Source organism: Pelophylax lessonae (genome assembly GCF_965119305.1).
Source record: "Pelophylax lessonae genome assembly, chromosome: 9".
Lineage (NCBI taxonomy): Eukaryota > Metazoa > Chordata > Amphibia > Anura > Ranidae > Pelophylax > Pelophylax lessonae.
The window spans coordinates 177214695-177235262 of NC_138776.1; the positions used below are offsets into that span (position 1 = coordinate 177214695).

Consider the following 20568-nt stretch of genomic DNA (forward strand, 5'->3'; position numbering starts at 1 on the left):
CTCTGGCCTGGTTGCACGTTTCCTTTTCTTTGGCTGCGTCTTCCCACCCCTCACACCTGCACTGCTTTGGGACATCCCACTCGTGAAGGCTATCTGAACGGGCAGCGACTGTCAAGAGGACGTAAGAGAAAATAGAATTTTTTGTAAGAACTTACCATAAAATTATTTTCTCGGAGTCCTCTGACAGTCGCCGCCCCCGCCCCTCTTCTTTTTGGGGTTTATACTCTTCATGTACGGCTTGCTACAAAACTGAAGAGCAGTTCCTAGTGGCTGATGGGTAATAGCTGAGGAACAGCCCCCTAGAGGTGTGTTGTGTAAAAGCTTTTGTTTGTTAACCTTTTCACTGCCTAGCCTGCTCCTGCAGAGAGGCGTATTACCCACTCGTGAAGGCTAACTGAACTGGCAGCGACTGTCAGAGGACTCAGAGAAAATAATTTTACGGTAAGTTCTTACAAAAATTCTATTTTCTCTTTCGTTCATTTGGTTATGCTGTCCCCTACAGGGGTAGGACACTAGGCAGGAAAAAGCTTGACTACACCTATAGGCAGGCCCAGGGGGTATACACCCAAACTCAGCTTTAGGCATATAACAGTGGGGTTGTCAAAAACGCACCCTCAGCGTTTTGCAATGCGGTATTCTTATCAGGATTCCCTGCTTAACCACTTAAGCCCCGGAAGATTTTACCCCCTTCCTGACCAGGGCCTATTTTGCGATTCGGCACTGCATGATTTTAACGGACAATTGCGACGCTGTACCTAAACGAATTTGACGTCCTTTTTTTCCCACAAACAGAGCTTTCTTTTGGTGGTATTTGATCACCTGTGCAATTTTTTGATCATGCGCTATAAACAAAAAAAGAGCGGCAATTTTGCAAAAATAAAAATTTTTCACATTTTTTTATATGAAATTCCCCAAAAAAATGTAAAAAATCAAAATTTTTTAACATTTTAGGACAATTTGTTTTATACTACATATGTTTGGTAAAAAAAATCGCAAAAAGCGTATTTTGATTGGTTTGCGCAAGAGTTATTGCGTTTACTAACTAAGGGAAAGATTTTTGTCATTTTTATTGTTTTTATTTTTAACGAGTAATAGCGGCGATCTGCGTTTTTTTTTTTTTTTTTTTTTTTTTTTTTAAAGCGGGACTGTGACATTGCGGCAGACAGATCGGACCCTTGACTGACATTTTTGACACTTTTGGGGTTACCAGTGACATTACTACAGTAATCAGTGCTATACATATGCACTGTTACTGTAAAAATGACACTGGCAGGGAAGGAGTTAACTTTTTTTGAGAAGGAGGGGTTAAGTGTGTCCCTAGAGGCGTGCTTCTAACTGTGATTGGATGTGGCTTGTGGTGTAAGAACAGAGATCAACGGTCCTACATAGCAGAACTGTATGATCTCAATTCTTACACAGGGGAGAATGACAGGTGGCTGTGTTTACATTAGCCGCCTGCCATTCTCCCGCTGTAACGGACAATCGTGAGTGCCCGGCGGACATCGGGTCCACCGGGCACACGCGCGGGGGGGTCCGTGAACGAGCGGGGGCGGGAGTGCGTCTCCGGCGGCGCGCGCTCGCCCCCTAGAGCCTCACAGGCTAGCAACGTAGTACTACGTCACTTTGCCTGTGAGGGGCTGACTGCCGCAGTAAATATACTGACGGCAGTCGGGAAGTAGTTAAAAAGTGGATGGTCCCACCTTTAGTGGACTCGCCTGTTTCCAGGTTAAATAAAGCTACCTTAATTCCGATTGAGGAGTCCTTGGCCTTTAAAGTTCCGGTTGATAGGAGATCGAAGGCTCTGGTCCGCCATATATTTCACTCTGAAAGGTTCTTTACCCACTTTCTCTTATTGCTATCACTCTTTCTCCTGAAGGTTAACTCCTTTTATGCTGTTGCTGCTCCATTGTAGCAAGTTGATTTTGACTTTACTACCAGCTATACCATGAACTTAACATTTTGGATGCAGAGCTTATGGCCCTTTTCCAGAATGCCACATTATGTTTAAAGCCAAACTCTATCCAAAACATCTTAGTTTATATGAAATCTGGAGGCATTAAAACCTTTGTAAGGTTTGAATTGCTCTGTGAGGATATTTTTTCTCATTTGGTATTCTATCAAACACCCATCACCTGGTCAAGGGGGGAAGGTAAAATCTCCTCATAGGGCACTTGTACAGCAGTAAAATCTTGACCAGTTCTAACCCTCTTTTGTGTTACTGGAAAATGTGTTTAATAGTCATCTGTATTCATATTAGGGAGCATGTCTCTACTAGTTCTGTTGGGACACCCATGAAAAAGAGAAGTCAAAAGAATTCTCCTAAATGAGTGCTCTAAAAAAATACATATTAATAGATGTTTTAATGCCTCCCTACACTATCCAAAATGTTTTTTGACTGGATTTGGGCTTCAACATAAATAAAAATATATATGTGGAGTTGTGTAAAACAAGACATTAGTACTGCACTGTTGTACAGCCGAGGCAGCAGTACTGCTTGTTTGCCATTTATTTCTGTTATCCATGGTAGCAGACATAATGTCCACAAATGCGTCCCAGCTTCTTGTAACTTTGCCTTTTCATTGTTACAAAAAGCTTGTGAATAGTGAAAAAGAGAAAAAATAGGAAAGAGCAGTGCTTAATTAGTATGCTTGAATGATAAGAAAGGAGAATCAAGTGGAGTTAGGGCAAACTTCTGAAAGGTACCAGAACTTTCTGAGAATATTACTAGTATTTCCTTTCATACAATCAAGAGTAAAAACAAAGAGTCTAAAATGTAAATTGCACTAGGGTCTCTTTTACTATGTGTATTTACATTTTAACGTTTTATTCTTCACCAGACCGAAGATATCAAGGAGATTGCCAGAAAGGCTCAGGCTCTTCCAAAGGTGAACGCGAAAAGGCCAAGGGTTATTGTATTTACACAAGGACATGAGGATACCATCATGGCAACAGGTAGGCAAATTAAATAAAGAGGGCGGTAGTGTCCCTAATGAATGCAGTTATGTTGTATATCATGGGCTATTGCCCAGAATCTGACAGAACCACACTGGCTTGTACAGGGGCTGGACTTCTTTTCTTACACTAACCCTTCTACGTCAGCAGTCTGCAGTAAACAATTGCTATTAATTAATGTACTAAAGTTTCTCTATCGCTCATTGACAGACGTAGTCTTCTTGATTCTCAAGAGCTGGGTTATGTTGTCTCCGCAGGAGTAGGACTAGGCAGAATGACAAAACGTTCTGGCTCCACCCTAGGGGGCAGTCCCTGAGGGTATATCCTCCCTCTCTCTGCTACAGGGAATCAGTTTTTTTCTGTCTAGTCAGGAGTAAGGACCTAAGTTCCTTGCTGGGATCTTTTGGTCCTGGCAAGACTTTTTTTCTTTAAGAAAAAGACATTTTTTAGGTAGTTTTCTCCAGTGTTTTTTTCCTGTGAGATCTTCAAGCAAAAATGCCGGACTGGGCGACACTTGTGGTCACCCCAGCCGGCCTACGAGCGCGTGCAGACCAGGCATTGCGCTTGGTCGGCCGCGACATATTCAAGTAAGTATGCGGGGCCGGGCGACGGGCTGGATGTGAGATCCAGTGGTCACCCCGGTTTCTGCCTAAAAACGCGTGCAGACCAGTGCGCTGAGTCGGCCGCGACGGAGTCCCAGTAAAGGGACTGACTTTGCGAGTTAAAAGCTCGCTTGGACGCCAGGACCAGAGAGTCGAGGCGTCCACAAACCCCCACCTCGGTGGAGAGGGTATTATGAAGAGAGGGTGCCTGTCGGTTCGGTATGGTGAGTAAAACGTTCCCTTTTTTTCCTCATTTATGAGGCAGTATATATTATGGGCCCCTCCATATATGATCAGTATATATCTGACACTTACAAGTCCCCCTTGTAATACAGCATGTGTTTGTGGGAAGTGGACTTGGTTCAAGAGCTAACATTCTACCCAGCAGACTGTAACATTACAGCAAACATAGGAGGTATAATCCTACCTTATGTGCAGTGTATCTCTGTAGATCCATATGTCACCTCTCAGCAGAGTGCAGGTGGATGTGCTGGGAAGACGATATCGGCGGTCCGCCGCCATTTTGCCGTAGACCGAATGTATGTATGTCCTCAGGTCACGCCGGCCGCCATGTTTTTGGAGTCTTATGTCTCTTCTATGGGGGCGGCCATGTTTTGTGAGCCCAGCTTCCTCGTGGAGGGCTGGGAACGCCCGAAGGCGTACACAGGGGGCGGAGCCACGCCTTCTGCCCGGGAAAAAGCAAACAGCTCCTTCCAGTCTGTGTAAGACAGACGCTGGCTGCAGTTTGTTGGAAACTGCACTGCATCGGTTGGTGAGCCTTGGGGGTCCCTCTCTCTCTCTCTGGGATCGAGAAGCAGGTACTCTGAGGGGCGCTATTGCGCTAGGGGGAGACACACAAAAAAAAAAAAAAAAAGAGTTTTTTTGTTTATTGCTGGCAAAAAGTGTCCTGTATTAACATGGACCCTGCCACTCATGTATCTCCTCCGGATCCCCTCGAGGGGTCTGCGGGATCCTCCAGCACCCCATTGACAATTGAATCTTTGTCAGCCATTATGGAAACTTTTGTGTCCCGGGTGGAAGTGGCTTGTCAGGGACAGGGCGCAAGAAAGCGACCCCCGCCTAACCCCTTATTATCTGAAACCTCGGATTCAGACTCTGAGCCTATTTCTGCAGTTGCAGGTACTTCATCTGGTATTGGTGTCTCGGGTCCTGTCTCTTCAGACAGTGAGGAGGATGTTTCGGCATCTGCCATAGCCCGAGAGGAAGCGTTGGTAAACGCACTCATTGTATCTGTTCAAGAGACTTTAAGGTTACAGGGTATTCCATCAGAAATAGCTGAAACTGAGATCCCTTTTGGGACTAAAAAGCGCATCAAAGTGGCAAAGGTTTTTCCATTGCCCAAATGTTTTGGCAATCCAATCGATGAAGAATGGCGTCTGCCAAAACGCACTTTTAATATTTCCAAACGCATTGACAGGCGTTATCCGTTTGAGGAAACCCTTATTAAGAAATGGACAGAACCACCTGTGGTGGATTCACCAATTGCTAGATTGAATAAAGCCACGGTTATTCCTTTAGAAGACGCTCCGTCTTTTAAAGATCCAGTGGATCGCAAGATAGAAGCTATGTCTCGCACCATGTTTTCCTTGATTGGATCAGCTTTCAGGCCAATAATTGCTATTGGTCTGGTTTCGCAGGCTGTAACTGAATGGACCAAGTGGTTACGCCGGGACTTAGAAGAAGTCCCTCAGGCGGTATCAGATTTGTTGGAACAAATGATACAGGGGTTACAGTTTGTATGTGATGCGGCGTTAGACGCCACTCCATTAATGGCGCGAGCATCAGTCTCAGCAGTGGTTCTCAGGCGTACACTGTGGCTAAAAGGTTGGATAGCCGACCAAGGTTCCAAAAAAGCATTGGCTAATATCCCCTTTTCAGGAGAACGTCTATTTGGAGCCAACTTAGATGAGATCATTAAGGATCTCACCGGTGGAAAAAGCACCTTTTTACCGCAAAATTTTAAAGGTAGAGGAACTCGTCAAAGACGAGGGCCTTCTTTTTCTGCTCACAAGAGGTTTTTTCGTCCAGCGGGTGAAAAAACGAAGTCCTCCAAGGTTCCTACAGGAGGCGTCAGGGGTCGTTGGTCGGGCAAGCAAAAGCCCGCCCCCTCCAGACCTGAAGATAAACCATCCAAAGCCTGAAGGTGCGCCCCCACCCATAACTGGGGTGGGGGGACGTCTTCGCCGGTTCCCGGATCCATGGCTTTCCAGAATCCCGGACAAATGGGTTTGCGAAGTCATAAAGTCAGGGTACAAGATCGAGTTTCGATCTCTCCCACCGGCGCGATTCTTCCCTTCCAATATCCGACTATCTCCGGATCGTCTAGAAGATCTGCGGAGAGCAGTCACAGATCTACTACAACAAGGAGTGGTAGTCCACGTTCCTTGGACAGAACGGTTTCAAGGGTTTTATTCAAACCTGTTTACAATACCCAGGAAAGAGGGCAAAGTGCGTCCAATTCTGGACTTAAGAGCACTCAATTCTTTCGTCAACATAAGAAGATTCAGAATGGAGTCCATTCGCACGGTAGCAGCCTTCCTGCATCCAGGGGATGTCCTAGCGTCCATAGACATCAAGGACGCCTATCTTCACATTCCCATTTTCGCAGGACATCAGCGTTTTCTACGCTTTTCCGTAGAGGAGAACCACTATCAGTTTGTGGCGTTACCTTTCGGTCTCGCCACGGCTCCGCGGATCTTCACAAAAGTGTTGGCCCCAATGTTGGCACTTCTGCGCCAAAGAGGTATATCGATTCTAGGTTACCTAGACGATCTTCTGCTTCATGCAGAGTCTCCTCAGACCTTGCTACAAAACATAGAAATTACTATGATTTCTTTACAGGAATTCGGGTGGCTGGTGAACCAGCAAAAGTCTTTTCTGGTTCCCACCCAGAGGCTCGAATATCTGGGTCTAATTCTAGACACAGTCAGGACAAGAGTGTTTCTTCCGGTAGGGAAACTTCGAAAGATTCAATCAGCAGTCCAGTTGTTACTGTCCAACAACTGGTCTTCCCTTCGGACTTGCATGAGGGTTCTGGGGTTGATGGTGGCTTCCTTCGAAGCAGTCCCATTTGCCCAGTCCCATACCCGAATTCTTCAGCAAGAGATTCTCCTCAGATGGAATCGGAATCCGGAATCCCTGGACAATCAGATACGATTGAGCAAACAGACCAGAGAGTCTCTGGTTTGGTGGCTTCGGTCTCCAATGCTCAGCCAGGGAAAGTCATTTCTGCCAATATATTGGACGATAGTGACCACGGATGCCAGTCTATCCGGATGGGGAGGAATTCTCGGTCAATTATCTGCCCAGGGACTTTGGTCCCCGGAAGAATCCAGATTACCGATAAATGTATTGGAACTGAGAGCGATCAGACTTTGTCTGATTCACTGGACCGAGCAGCTCCAGGGCAGCCCGGTTCGGATCCAGTCGGACAATGCCACGGCCGTGGCTTATGTCAATCACCAGGGGGGCACCAAGAGTGTCCGAGCGGCCAAGGAAGTGGCTTGCATTCTTCGCTGGGCGGAACGATTTGTTCCAGCAATCTCTGCGGTGTTCATTCCGGGGGTGGAGAATTGGCAGGCAGATTATCTCAGCCGTCAGACCCTGGATCAGGGGGAATGGTCCCTCCATCCAGACGTTTTCCACCAATTGTGCCTACGGTGGGGCACCCCGGATGTGGATCTGTTGGCATCACGATTCAACAGGAAAGTTCAGAGATTCGTGGCTCGCTCCCGCGATCCTCTAGCAGAAACCGCAGACGCACTGATCGCCCCGTGGGGGCAATACCAGCTAATATATGCCTTCCCTCCTCTCGCGTTACTGCCAAGACTTCTTCGCAGGGTAGAGGAGGAAGGAATCCCAGTAATCCTGGTAGCTCCGGACTGGCCTCGTCGAGCTTGGTACGCCGACATGGTCAGACTGGTGGCGGACGTCCCGTGGAGACTTCCTCTCAGAGAGGATCTACTGTCTCAGGGACCGATCTTCCATCCTGCTTTACGATCGCTGGCTTTAACGGCCTGGCTATTGAGACCCAGGTGCTGAAGGACAAAGGTTTGTCAGCTTCAGTTATTCCTACCCTAGTTGAAGCAAGGAAAGCGACTTCCAGAAAGATTTATCATCGCACATGGAAGTCCTACATTGCATGGTGTGAACCTTTGGGGTTCCGTCCTCGGTCTTATTCGATTAGTCGAATATTGGCTTTTCTGCAACAAGGGGTTGAGCAGAAACTGGCCTTGAGTACTATCAAGGGTCAGGTCTCAGCATTAGCCATCTTCTTTCAGAAGCCTTTGGCTACTCATTCCTTGGTGCGGAATTTCATCCAGGGGGTGCGACATCTGGCTCCGCCAGTGCACGCGCCGTTACCCCCCTGGGATCTTAATTTAGTGTTGTCGGTTCTTCAGAAACCTCCCTTTGAAGATATTAGGGAGATTCCTCTACCCACGTTGTCCCAGAAGGTGGCCTTCTTGGTGGCTATTACTTCTGCACGCAGGGTGTCAGAACTGGCCGCATTATCTTGTCGTTCACCATATCTGGTGGTTCATAGAGATAAGGTGGTTCTTCGTCCGAATCCATCCTTCCTACCAAAAGTAGTTTCAGAATTTCATCTGAATGAAGAAATTGTATTACCTTCCCTGTGTCCTAAGCCCAGTCATCCTCGGGAATTTGCTTTGCACTCCTTGGATGTGGTCCGGGCGATCAGGGTATACTTGAAAACGACAGACTCGTTTCGCAAGACGGATTCACTTTTTGTGATCCCAGATGGACCCAAAAAGGGGTTGCCTGCATCTGCCGCGACTATTTCCAGATGGATCAGACAGACGGTAGTGCAGGCTTATTCTATTAAGGGTCGGGAGCCCCCGTTCCCTGTTAAGGCGCACTCCACTCGGGCACTTAGTGCGTCATGGGCCTTTCGCCATCAGGCGTCAGTGGTCCAGGTGTGCAAGGCGGCTACCTGGTCGTCGGTGCATACCTTCTCTAAACATTATAAAGTTGATGTAATGGCATCGTCTGATGCCTCATTTGGCCGCAAGGTTTTGCAGGCCGCAATTTGAGGAGACCAGTGGTCTACCTCGAGGGTTTTTTCCGTTGGAAAATTTTTCTTTAGTCTCATTCTTTGTTTATAATGAGCCTTTAAAACTTCTAGTTTGGCACCGGTTGGGCCTACTAGATTGGATTTGATTTGTCAATCCCACCCCTCATTTGTGGCACTGCTTCTGGATGTCCCAGCTCTTGAGAATCAAGAAGACTACGTCTGTCAATGAGCGATAGAGAAAAATGGATTTTTGTAAGAACTTACCGTAAAATCCTTTTCTCTTAAGCTCATTGACAGACGTAGTACCCGCCCCTCTATCATTGAGTTGGGTTGGGTTAATTTCTCTGTACTGCTTTAAACAGAACTGATTCCCTGTAGCAGAGAGAGTGAGGATATACCCTCAGGGACTGCCCCCTAGGGTGGAGCCAGAACGTTTTGTCATTCTGCCTAGTCCTACTCCTGCGGAGACAACATAACCCAGCTCTTGAGAATCAAGAAGACTACGTCTGTCAATGAGCTTAAGAGAAAAGGATTTTACGGTAAGTTCTTACAAAAATCCATTTTTTTGCACTTTTTAAGGAACGGTTATTCCTGGACTGTTTCTAATCATCTTAACGCTAGAGCAGTATTTTTCAACCAGGGTGCTGCAAAGAGTTCTCAGGGGTTCCGCGGCCACATCGTGTTCTGAGCGCTACTTTGTGTTCACTCCCCTGCGAGGAGGTAGAGTGCACAGTGGCACTGCTCTCTACTCCTCTCCTCCCTGCAGCTCTGTGAACATTTATGGGAACTATTGTCGGCAAAGCAGAAAGCTGTAGTGCCGCCTAACAAGTCCTTAACAGATGACGTCAGTTGATAGGACGCAGGCAAGCAGCCCGCACAGCTTTCTGCTTTGTTAGCAATAGTTCATAGCTGTTCACATAGCTGCAGGGAGGAGGAGGGGAGAGCTGTGCCTCTATCTCCTCCTCACACTGCTCCTGTACACGTAGCAGAAGTTGTGGGTCACTGAACTTTGCCACACAGACTACATTTTAGGGCTTCTTCACACCAGGTGCAGTTAAGTAATGTGCAAAATTGCACGTTTTTCTGGTCCGCACAAAAATGTTCTGCCTTTTGCAGTTGCATGTGGGTTCCATTATTTCTTAATGACACCCCCACAAATCGAGCAAATGAGCGTACATTTGCGTTTATTTAAAAATGAAAGGTGCGTGAACACGCACAAAAGAGCATGCTTGGACGCACCTCCTGGTGTTAACCCTCAGACTGGTTGAAAAATACTGCTCAAGAGGATTTGGGCTACTAAGTAGATTTATATTGGTACAGAGATGGATGAGCAAAGAGGGCTGGATGGAAGCTGATTGTTGCACAGCAGGGCTTATCAGATCTGGGAGGATCCTCGTTAACCTGTAGAAACACAAAGGTGGCTACAGCGCAGGAATCAATAAGAGCATAATACCATTTATTAAAAATGTTTTTAATGGTATTATACTCCAATTGATTCCTGTGCCGTGGCTACCTATGTGTTTCTAAAAGTAAAATTTTTACTCTGATTATATTCATGCTGAAAGTTAGAGCTGGGACAAAAACATATGGTATCATTTTTCCCAACCATAATATATACATAGCAACATCTCATGTTCATACTTGTCATATTTCCGTTCAGACTTTCTAAAAACTGGTAGTAGCGTTTTCTGATGTGCCCCATCAGAATCACCGACCTGAATATAGTATGTGTCCTAGATATAATTGAACAAATTCATGAGCGCTAGGAAGCTAATACTCTTTATAAAGGATTCTTTGTGCCCAAATCTAGTTTTCTCTTTCGTTCATTGACGGACACAGCTCCAGAATCTTTTTGACCATTGCGTTATGTTGCCCCCTTAAAGGAGTAGGACACTAGGCAGGAAAAAGCTTTACCACGCCTATGGGGCAGTCCCAGGGGGTTTATTCCTACTTCCAGCTATAGGCATTCAGTTTTTTCTGCCTAGTCAGAAGTAAGGACCTAGTTCTTTGCTGGGATCTCTGGTCCTAGCATTTTTTTCCTTTTTAAACAGATTTTTTTCCTCTTCTATTATTTTATGTTCCTGTGGGAACTACAATCAACTGCTGGACTGGGCGACGGACTGGATGTACTAGATTCTTATGGTCTATGCGACTAGGTTGGGCGTGACACATTCCCCCTGGACAGGGGCTGGCCTGCAAGTTAAACGTCTTGCGAAGATTCTCACAGCCCGAGTCGCAGCAAGCCTCTGGCCCGTAGCACTCCCATTCCGATGGTGCGGTGGTCTGCATGGAGTGGTGCCCACCCACCCATCCACAGTATGGTAAGTAGTGTCCACCCTCTCACCCTTGCGGGTTTTGGGGTGAACGTGGGCCCCTTCCTGGAACTGTTGGACCCCCAAGTTCCCCTCCTACCTAGCCCCTCTAGAGTCACCGTGGGTCTTCCGTACCCCCTCACACTCCGTGCCCCCCCCTCCCCTTGGCAGGCGGATTACCTCAGTCGACAGGCCTTGGACCACGGGCAGTGGTCTCTTCATCCGGAAGTTTTTCACCAGCTGTGTCTCCGATGGGGAACTCCTTGGGGCCAATATCGTCTAAAATACGCCTTTACCACTCTGAAACTTCTGCCGGGACTTCTATGTAGGATTGAGTCGGAAGGAATTCCGGTCATCCTTGTGGCCCCAGACTAACCTCGCCGGTCTTGGTTTGCGGATCGATCTAGTACGGCTGGTCATTGATGTCCCTTGGCGACTCCCTTTCCAAGAAGACCTGTTGGCCCAAGGGCCGATCTTCTATCCTGCTTTACAGTCTCTGGCTTTAATGGCCTGGCTGTTGAAAGCCAGGTGCTGAAGGGTAGGGGGTGGTTGGACTCTGTGATTCCCACGCTGCTAAAGGCTAGGAAATCTACCTCTAGGAAGATTTACCATTGCATTTGGAAAGCATGCATTGCTTGGTGTGAGTCTCTGGGGGTTTTTCCTCGTTATTTTTCTGTGGCTCGCATTTTGGCTTTCCTCCAAAGAGGTGTGGAACAGTGCCTGGCCCTGGGTACCATTAAGAGCCAGGTTTCGGCATTGGTGATTTTTTTTCAACGTCCTTTGGCTATGCATTCCTTGGTTTGCACCTTAATTCAAGGGGTTCATCATTTGGCTCCACCTCTGGGATTTCAATTTGGTATGGTCGGTTCCTCAGAAACCATCTTTTGAAAATATTTGCGAGATTCCTCTGCTCACATTGTCCGAGAAGGTAGCCTTCTTGATGGCAATTACTTCTGCATACAGGGTGTCCGAGCTGGCAACCTAGTCTATTCGTTGACCTTATCTGGTTGTTCAGCGATAAAGTGGTGCTTCGCCTTTCGTTAGTCATTCCTTCCTAAGGTTGTCTCTGGTTTCCATCTGAATGAAGACATTGTGTTGACTTCCCTGTGTCCTAAGCATCCTAAGCAGCTTGCCTTGCATTCTCTGGATGTGATTTGGGAGATCAGGGTGTACCTGGCGGCAACCGAGTTGTCTAGGAAATCAGACTCACTTTTTGTACTTACAGAAGGACCTCGCAAAGAGTTGGCCATGTCTGCCGTGACCGTTTCCAGATGGATCAGCCTGACAGTAGTGCAGGGTCATTCGATCGAGGGTCAGGTTCTTTCTTTCCCAGTTAAGGTGCATTCTAGGCAGAGGCGCTTAGTGCTTCCTGGGCCTTCCGCCGTCAAGCGTCAGTGATGCAGGGTTGTAAGGCGGCCACCTGGTCATCGCTGCACACTTTCACAAAGTTCTACAAATTAGATGTGTTGGCATCTGCGGATGGTTTTGCAGGCCACTGTTTGAGAAGATTTGGTCCTCTTTGAGTGTCTTGTTTTTTTTTTTTTAGGTGAGCTCCAGTTGTTCCTGGTTAAGCTCTGTTATCTGGTTGGCTAGTTTTAGCCTTTGAAAAAATTTTCTGCTGTGTTTTTCCCACCTCTTGTTTTGACACTGCTTTGGGACATCCCAATGGGCAAGAGGATTCTGGAGCGGTGTCAGTCAATGAACAAAAGTGAAAATTGGATATTTGTCTTACCGTAAAATCCTTTTCTCTGATGTTCATTGATGGACACCGCACCCACCCCTCTTATTGAGTTGGGTTATTTTTCTTCTGACACTGCTTGCAACAAAACTGAATGCCTATAGCAGGAAGTAGGAGTATACCCCCTGGGACTGCCCCATAGGCGTGGTAAAGCTGCTTTACCATATTCTTACGATATTTTGTAGGCAGACTTGACGCAACCCCTGCCTAAGTGAATGAAAATTGACCAGCCCACTTGCCTGTACCTCGTCTTTGCTCTCTACCGCCACCAAGAATCTGCAACATTGGACACATCTGGTGTCAAATGCCAGGTTCAGACTAGTTTGCCAAAATCTGCATTACCAAAGTGTCTTTGGTCATGTTAGTGGTCAGCTGAAGAAACCCCACAGCATGTAGGGGGGGGGGTTTAGGCATTAAATCCCTTAATAAATATTGGATGCTGTCGATTTTTTAGCAAGTGTAGCTCTTCAAGAGAGCCGGGACCTTCAACAGGAGGGACAAGCTTTCACAATTTTTTGTTCTGATTTTTTTAAATAGCTTGATACAGTACGTTTGAGTACCGCACTTGCATTATGATTTACATTCTTTCAAAGCCGCCTTGAGCTGGATTGGACAAATGACCTCACAATCACAAACATCAAATTTAAATTTAAAAATGCTGCTTCTCCATGGGATTTGTTTAAACTTAGGAAATTAACCACTTTACCACCGGAGGATTTTCCTGCTTAACGTCCAGGCCACTTTTTGCAACTTGGCACTGCGCGACTTTAACTGACAATTGCGTGGTCATGCAACCCTGTACCCAAACAAAATTTACGTCCTTTTTTTTCCCCACAAACAGAGCTTTCTTTTGGTGGTATTTGATAACCTCCGCGCTTTTCATTTTTTGCAATATTAATAAAAAAAGAGCGAACATTTTTCGAAAAAATTGACATTTTCTACTTTTACAGTTTAAAAATATCCAATATATTCAATTTTTGTCATATATTTAGGCCAAAATGTATTTAGCTACATGTCTTTGACAAAAGAATTCTCAATGAGCGTATTTTTTACCGCTTTAAGACCGGAAGATTTTACCCCATTCCTGACCAGGCTATATTTTGCGATTCGGCACTGCGTTATTTTAACGGACAATTTTGAAAAAAAAAAAACAATATTTTTTACATTCTGATATAACATTCCCAAAAAAAATTTATAAATCAAAATTTTTTAACATTTTAGGCCAATTTGTTTTCTGCTACATATTTTTGGTAAAAAAAAAATCACAAGCGTATTTTGATTGGTTTGCGCAAAAGTTATTGCGTTTACTAACTACGGGAAAGATTTGTCATTATTTTTTTTTACTAGTAATGGCGGCGATCTGCGATATTTCTTTTTTTGCGGGACTGCGACATTGCGGTGGACAGATCGGACCCCTAACTGACATTTTTGACACTTTTGAGGGTGACAGTACTACAGTAGTCAGTGTTATAAATATGCACTGTTACTATAATAATGACACTGGCAGGGGAGGGGTTAACTTGGTGATCAAGGGGTTAAATGTATGCCTCATGCTTACTGACGTGTGTGGGGGGAGGGGGTTGTGTGACAGACACAGATCGCAGGTTCAGCTATGCTGAATCCTGTAATCTGTCCCTGCCTGTCACATAGAAGATCCACCCGCTTTGTTTACACAAGCGGGAGGATTTCCTCACTCGATCCCCGACGATCGGGGAAGAGCGGCGGTGATCACTGCCTCTGCTCCCCTGGCCCGACTCCCGCTGTGTCTGAATACAGCGGGATCGAGCCTCCAGCGGCTCACGCGCACCGCAGAGACAGGAGATTGTCTGGTGACGTAGGTCTACGTCGCCAGACGGTAACAAGCCACTTTGCTGCAGTAGCAGCACAGTGAGCAGTGGTCAAGCGTTTAAAGGAGAAGTGTAGGGTGACTTAAAAAAAAAAAAATCCATACTTGCCTTTAATGCTGCAGCATTGATTTGACACTGCAGCTGTCCCACACCGGTTCCAAGATCAAAGCTACCACATGACCAATGATCAGTCAGCTCTTGGTCTGTTCACAGTGGAGAACAATGGATGCCAGTCACTGCCCCCCACTCTTTCTTCAGTGCTCCCTAGAGCACCAGGTTGGAGAAGGTGAGGGTGTAGGTGAAACCTGATCGTGTCGTCGGGATTCTTCCAGAGCCTGGCACGGCTCTGCCCAGCCAGCTTATAGCCTGCTATCAACTGACTGAGTCACAGGAGTACAATAGTAAGTGTACCTTGTGACCCTAAAAAAGTACAGCCAAAAAAATGTTTGGGCATACTTCTTTTTAAGTTGTTACCTGAATCAATATGGAAGAATGTGTTTCCTTTCTGGCATAGGTTCTTTTTATGCGTTTGAGCATTAAAAATAGAACCACATAGCTGTCCGTGATCTTGAAGTGAACTCACTGTGGGGAATGTTTGCTCCACCTAATTTGAGACTGCTTTCTTGTTCCTAATTAATTGTAAGAAACCAGGATCTCTTTCAGATTGGATAATTAGGATTTTAATTGCTACAGTAAAACGTCTGTCTGGGATTTCCCCTGCTTATAATTAAGTGTACAGTTTTGTTGAAAATCATGTCAGGCTAAGACCGCCCATAATAGACCTAATAAAAGCATATGCTAAAACCAAATAAATGGTTCTTTTTGACAATAGGAACATGTACAGGTGTGATGACATGAGCTTCAGTAGTTGTAAGTATTCCTTCATCAAGGGTACGTTCTGAAATGTTAAAAAAATGTTTTTGTTGTTTCTTTTAACAAATAGCTTGTTTCCTTTTGAATGCCAAAAAGGAAGTATACCTTTGCATTGTATGTTTCACATGCAAGCTTTGGCTGAACTGAAAAGAAGTTTCCATAGGATGGAAAAAAATGTATCCGCATAGGTTATCTTAAAAAAAAAAAAAAAACTGCATGTGAAAACAATTAGCTGACCCAGAAATAGACAAATGAAATTACACTGTAGACCTAATTTCATGTAAATGCAGTGACTTCATCTACTCTCTACCTCCAAAACCTCCATGTTGGCAGTTGAGGCTTTCCATGTCATAAAGGAACAAACAGGGAGTTATCTCAAATAAAATAGTACATTTACTTTGTTTAGAATTTGCTTATAAATTAGGGTGCTCATATCACTGCATCAACTGGTTGTTTTGACAATCCTTTTTCACTGAAAGGTAGCCTTTTTTTTATGTATAATTTCATTGTACATTCGGACTAAATATTAAAAGATCGTGACAAGATCTTGACAAAAGGAAAAGGTATTGGTTTCGCCAAGGTAAAAGTACATATATTAAAAACTACATTTACCAATGTTAAAGTTATTTTGATAAAATAACCCTGATACCCCAATACTCCTGTGCCGCGCAGAGCGTTGTGATGCAGTGTATGAACTGAAATTGGACAGAAGGGAAATTGTCCAATTTATGAATTGGCTTTGTATTGGGCAACACAGCCCTATGAGGCTGGTGTGAATGAGCCCATTAAAGCAAAAATGTTAGTCTGAATCGTGGTTGATTTTACCTATAATGTGCAAGTATGCACAGCATATTTGCAATTTTGGCACATTTACCTTGCAAAGCGCCCATACCCAGTAATGAGACATCCACATTGCTCCATTGCTGATTCTTCTCCTGGACATCTTCCACGATTGACCAATTTAATTGACCACGAGGACATATCTCCCACGTATTTGCACTGGAGTTACTTCATTCCAGTATTGTAAAGACACCGGAATTCTATGCTGAGATACACATGGCTGTCGAATTAGTAAAAAGTTGGTGGCAGGCAAAATACGCTCTTCCACCATATATACCTATCTGCTAGCAATTTTTTTTAAATCGCAGGTTTCTTTTTACAATAATCATTGAAAGACTGCTTCGTTCACAAGACGTGGGATACCTTAAAGCATTTTGTCATCCATTGTTTCACAGCAGTTGCCTTTTTGACTAACTGATTATTATGAGAATCAATAAAAGTGAGATTTTTTTTTTTTTTTTTTGACCCCATGGAAGAGTGCAATTCAGCAGTTCAAATAAATACATTTTAAATACCTCTCTACAAAATATTTGTTATGGGCATAATTACTAACGTCTTGTTCACAATATATGTGGGGACTTGCGTTTTTCTGCACAGGATAAATTCGGGTGAACACTAGGGCACATAGACAATTGTTTCTATGTACCCTGTTCACATCACACCGGTGGTGTGATGTGCATCATGTCTGCATATTTCCACTATGTACTGAATGGCATTGTGCTGCTGTGCAAACACATGAATGAAATGTTACTATATGACACTTCAAATAAAGTTGGAAAGGAAAGTAAAGCAAGCATTGTGATACACTGGGACCTGTATTGCACCACTCCCTGCCGGAGCTCACACGAACAATTGCTCACATGGGAAAACATTGGGTGTTCCTATACTGGAAATGAGAACACAACCACCGCTCAGGTAAGCAATCCCGGTGCTGTGGGTGCTAGCCCTGGCTCGCCACCGCAGCAATAGTAGAAATGAAGGAGAAATCGGCCGCACACCACCAGCTGCTAGGAAGATGAATCCTTTATTAACATACACCAAAGGTGCACATAATACAGAGATAGACGCGCTTTACACTTTCAAAGTGCTTGTTCAATACAATAGGAGCATCTGGCAGTCCACAACTTAAGTGCACACCCAAACGGGCTACCACCTATAATTGATTGGCTGTCAAATGACTCCAGCTACAAACATACATAAAAGAATATAAATTACTTTAATCAAAAAGCAAAACAGACAACATATACAGTATAAAAAAATACAATGTATATATGTTAAATATACACAAGGTATACTCCCATAATAATAAAAAGAGATACAAAAATATACCCAGACCCCAAGACAAGCATATATGGAGTAGAGTATCATTGTATCAAATGTTGTCTACAAAGTATACATAGGGTTGCAACTACACAAAAAATATGTATGGGCTCTTTCACACGGGCGGTCCGATCAGATCCGCCTGTCAGTTTTTTAGGCGGATCTGAACGGATCCTCCATGCAGCTCTATGGGGCAGCGGGTGTCAGCGGAGGTCACCTCCGCTGACACCCGCTGCCATCCGCATCCAATCCTGTGCTGAAATCTGGACGGATGGAAACCCTATTTTTCCATCCGTTCAGTAATCGGAGTGGATCTGATGAGAGCGGACAGGCGGTCCGCTCTCCTCCGATCCCCCATAGAGGGCAGCGGGTGCTGAGACACCTCCCTCTCCGCTCTGCAAGCGGAGACGGAGCTGTCATCCGCCCGGCTCAGCGGGGATCGCGGATCGATCCCCGCTGAGCAACACGGATCCGCCTGCGGAGGCGGACCGTGTGAAAGAAGCCTATGGCATATGTGCTGGGTGACAAGAAATAACATAGGGTACACTGTTGCATCCAAAACATTCACCTTTCAAATGAAAGGTAAGCAGTATTAAAAAGACTCTAAAAGCATATACAACCCGATAAATTGAGTTGATCTACTCCGTCCGTCGGGTGCATGCGATCGATCCATAGTAAAACACCCTGACAATGCTATTCTGCATTTGCGGGTCGAGGCCAGTATATGTTTAAATATTCCTCCATTTGAATCAATTCAAGTCAATACTGAATTTATAATAGACAAACGTTGAAAGGATAAAGGAAGGAAACGATACCAGGTGAGATATATAAATTTATTCCATTAAACATTCAAATAAAAAAGGAATATATTGAATACTACTAAATTGAAATGTCAATTCTATCCATCAAAAAGTGTCTTTTAATCAAAAGCAATCAATCAGCAATCCTAATAAAAGAATAAATTGTAGTGAGATCCAAATCAAAGTATTCTAAAAAGAAAGAAACCCACTATAAAACGAAAATATTTCGATAAAAAAACACCAGGATTGCATTCTCGAATGAGAGGTACCGCTATTGCCAGCGCAGTAACCTATATATATTATGCCATGTCACCAGAAAATTAATCAACCATGGAAAGGAAAAAAGGTTTGCTATCTCAGACATGCTTCTTATTCAGCAAACTGATTGTCCACTATCCGATCCACACAACTCTGGAGGAATAAGAGAGATGACAAAACTACAGAATGGAACCCCCCCTATTACCCGTAAAAATGGGTAATCTCCCATTCCTAGTGTAAACCATAGGGGATACTAGTATTAAAATAAAAAATCCCCAAAAGTTCCCGTTTACAAAGGAGTTTGTACATGTCCCCCCCTCTATTGGGTGGACGAAACTTCAAGGATCTGTACCCCAACCGCTCATTTGTCACCTCGTGGCACCCATTAAATTATCGTGCCACATTGGTTGAAATTTTTTTCTATGCTGTATAGATGTTGATAAAAGCGATCCCTTAAGCCTCGTACACACTGATTGTTGGCCGTGAATTTTCGGCCAACGTCTGATCGGCCGATTGTCGGCTTGTTAGTATGATGATTCCGACAACCGACTGCGACTTTTCGGCCGAACAAAATCTGGTGTGCATGCTATAAAATTTTTGTTGGCCGTCACCACAACGGCCGATTTTTCGTCAGTCAGTACAGATTTCGGCAGACAAACATCAGATGAGCAAGACTGGGCATGCTCAGAGAAGAAAAAACACACGGAAAGTTAACCAGCACATGACATCACTTCTGAAGTTGGTTGTTGTTGGCCGAGAAAATTCGTGTGCAGTCTAGAGCACATTTCAACCAACACAACAACACTGGACAAAAGACGGCCGATCGGTCGGCCAACAATCGGTGCGTGTATACGAGGCTTTAATCGTCTAATTGTACGTCCCTATATAGTGAATGTGACAAACCTTACAAGTAATGCATATCAAGTTGTATTACAGTTAAAGAAAGAGTCCAATTTCTGTGATTTCTCATTCGAATGGGACAGAACCAAATCACCCTTAATGACATGCTTACAATAGGGGCAGCTAGTAGTTGCCCCTGCGATGCAGCCATGTTGTGGACTTACACAGGTTTTGGTCTTCAAACAAAATAGGAAGAGGTTTATTAACTACTTCAGTATAGTGCACTTTCACCCTCTTCCCGCCCAGGCCAATTTTCAGCTTTCAGCGCTGTCACACTTTGAATGACAATTGCGCGGCCATGCTACACTGTACCCATATGAAATTTTTATCTTTTTTTTTTTTTTTTCACACAAGTAGAGCTTTCTTTTGGTGGTATTAATCGCCACTGGGTTTTTTATTTCTTACAAAAAGAAAAAAAAAATTATTTTCTGTGAATAGGTTTTGAAAAGTAATTTTTCTCCTTCACAAATGTGCACTGATGAGGTGGCACTGATGAGGTGCTAATATGCCGCACTGATGAGCACTAAAAGACGGCACAGATGAGCAGGCATTGACTGGCAACACTATGGGCACTGATGGTGGGCATTGTGGCCACTGTTTTTGAGCTTTTCTGTAATCGGGGCACTGATCATCAGTGCCCTGATTACCTTTTCTAGGTTCCCCCTTGAGGAGGAGTCGCTGATTGGCTCTCCTCGCCACACACTCTGACAGTGTGAGGCGAGGAGAGCCGATAAACGGCACTTCCTCATTTACAAGTGACCGGCTGTGATTGGACACATGGATAAAGAGCCAAGTCATTGGCTCTTTACCAAGATTGAGATTGCGCCGTGTCCTAGCCACAAGGCACAGCCACTTTCGCCGCACTGCGCGCCACCGAGAGGCTGTGTTAATTTTGTTTGAGTTTTCCCATTCTCCTACTTTGTAGTTCTATCCTTGTTTCTATTGCCCTCAAGTACTTCATTACGAGTACTAGAGGGTGCCATGTTGACCGCTTTGTCCAACATCCATTTTGAATATTCCCTCCACAGAAATCTCTGATAGAGGGCAGCAGTCTCCCTCTCAAAGGTCTATTG

At 44.8% G+C, this 20568-nt stretch overlaps 1 protein-coding gene across 4 annotated transcripts in view; it reads left to right on the top strand.

The window, feature by feature from the left end:
* ADK (adenosine kinase) overlaps nt 1-20568 on the top strand; it is a 320703-nt gene that overhangs the window by 265410 nt on the left and 34725 nt on the right. For all 4 annotated transcript variants that reach the window (XM_082268425.1, XM_082268428.1, XM_082268426.1 and 1 more), the window contains exon 9: nt 2838-2952. In XM_082268425.1, the coding sequence (XP_082124551.1) occupies nt 2838-2952 (115 nt within the window). The remainder of the gene's footprint in view (nt 1-2837; nt 2953-20568) is intronic.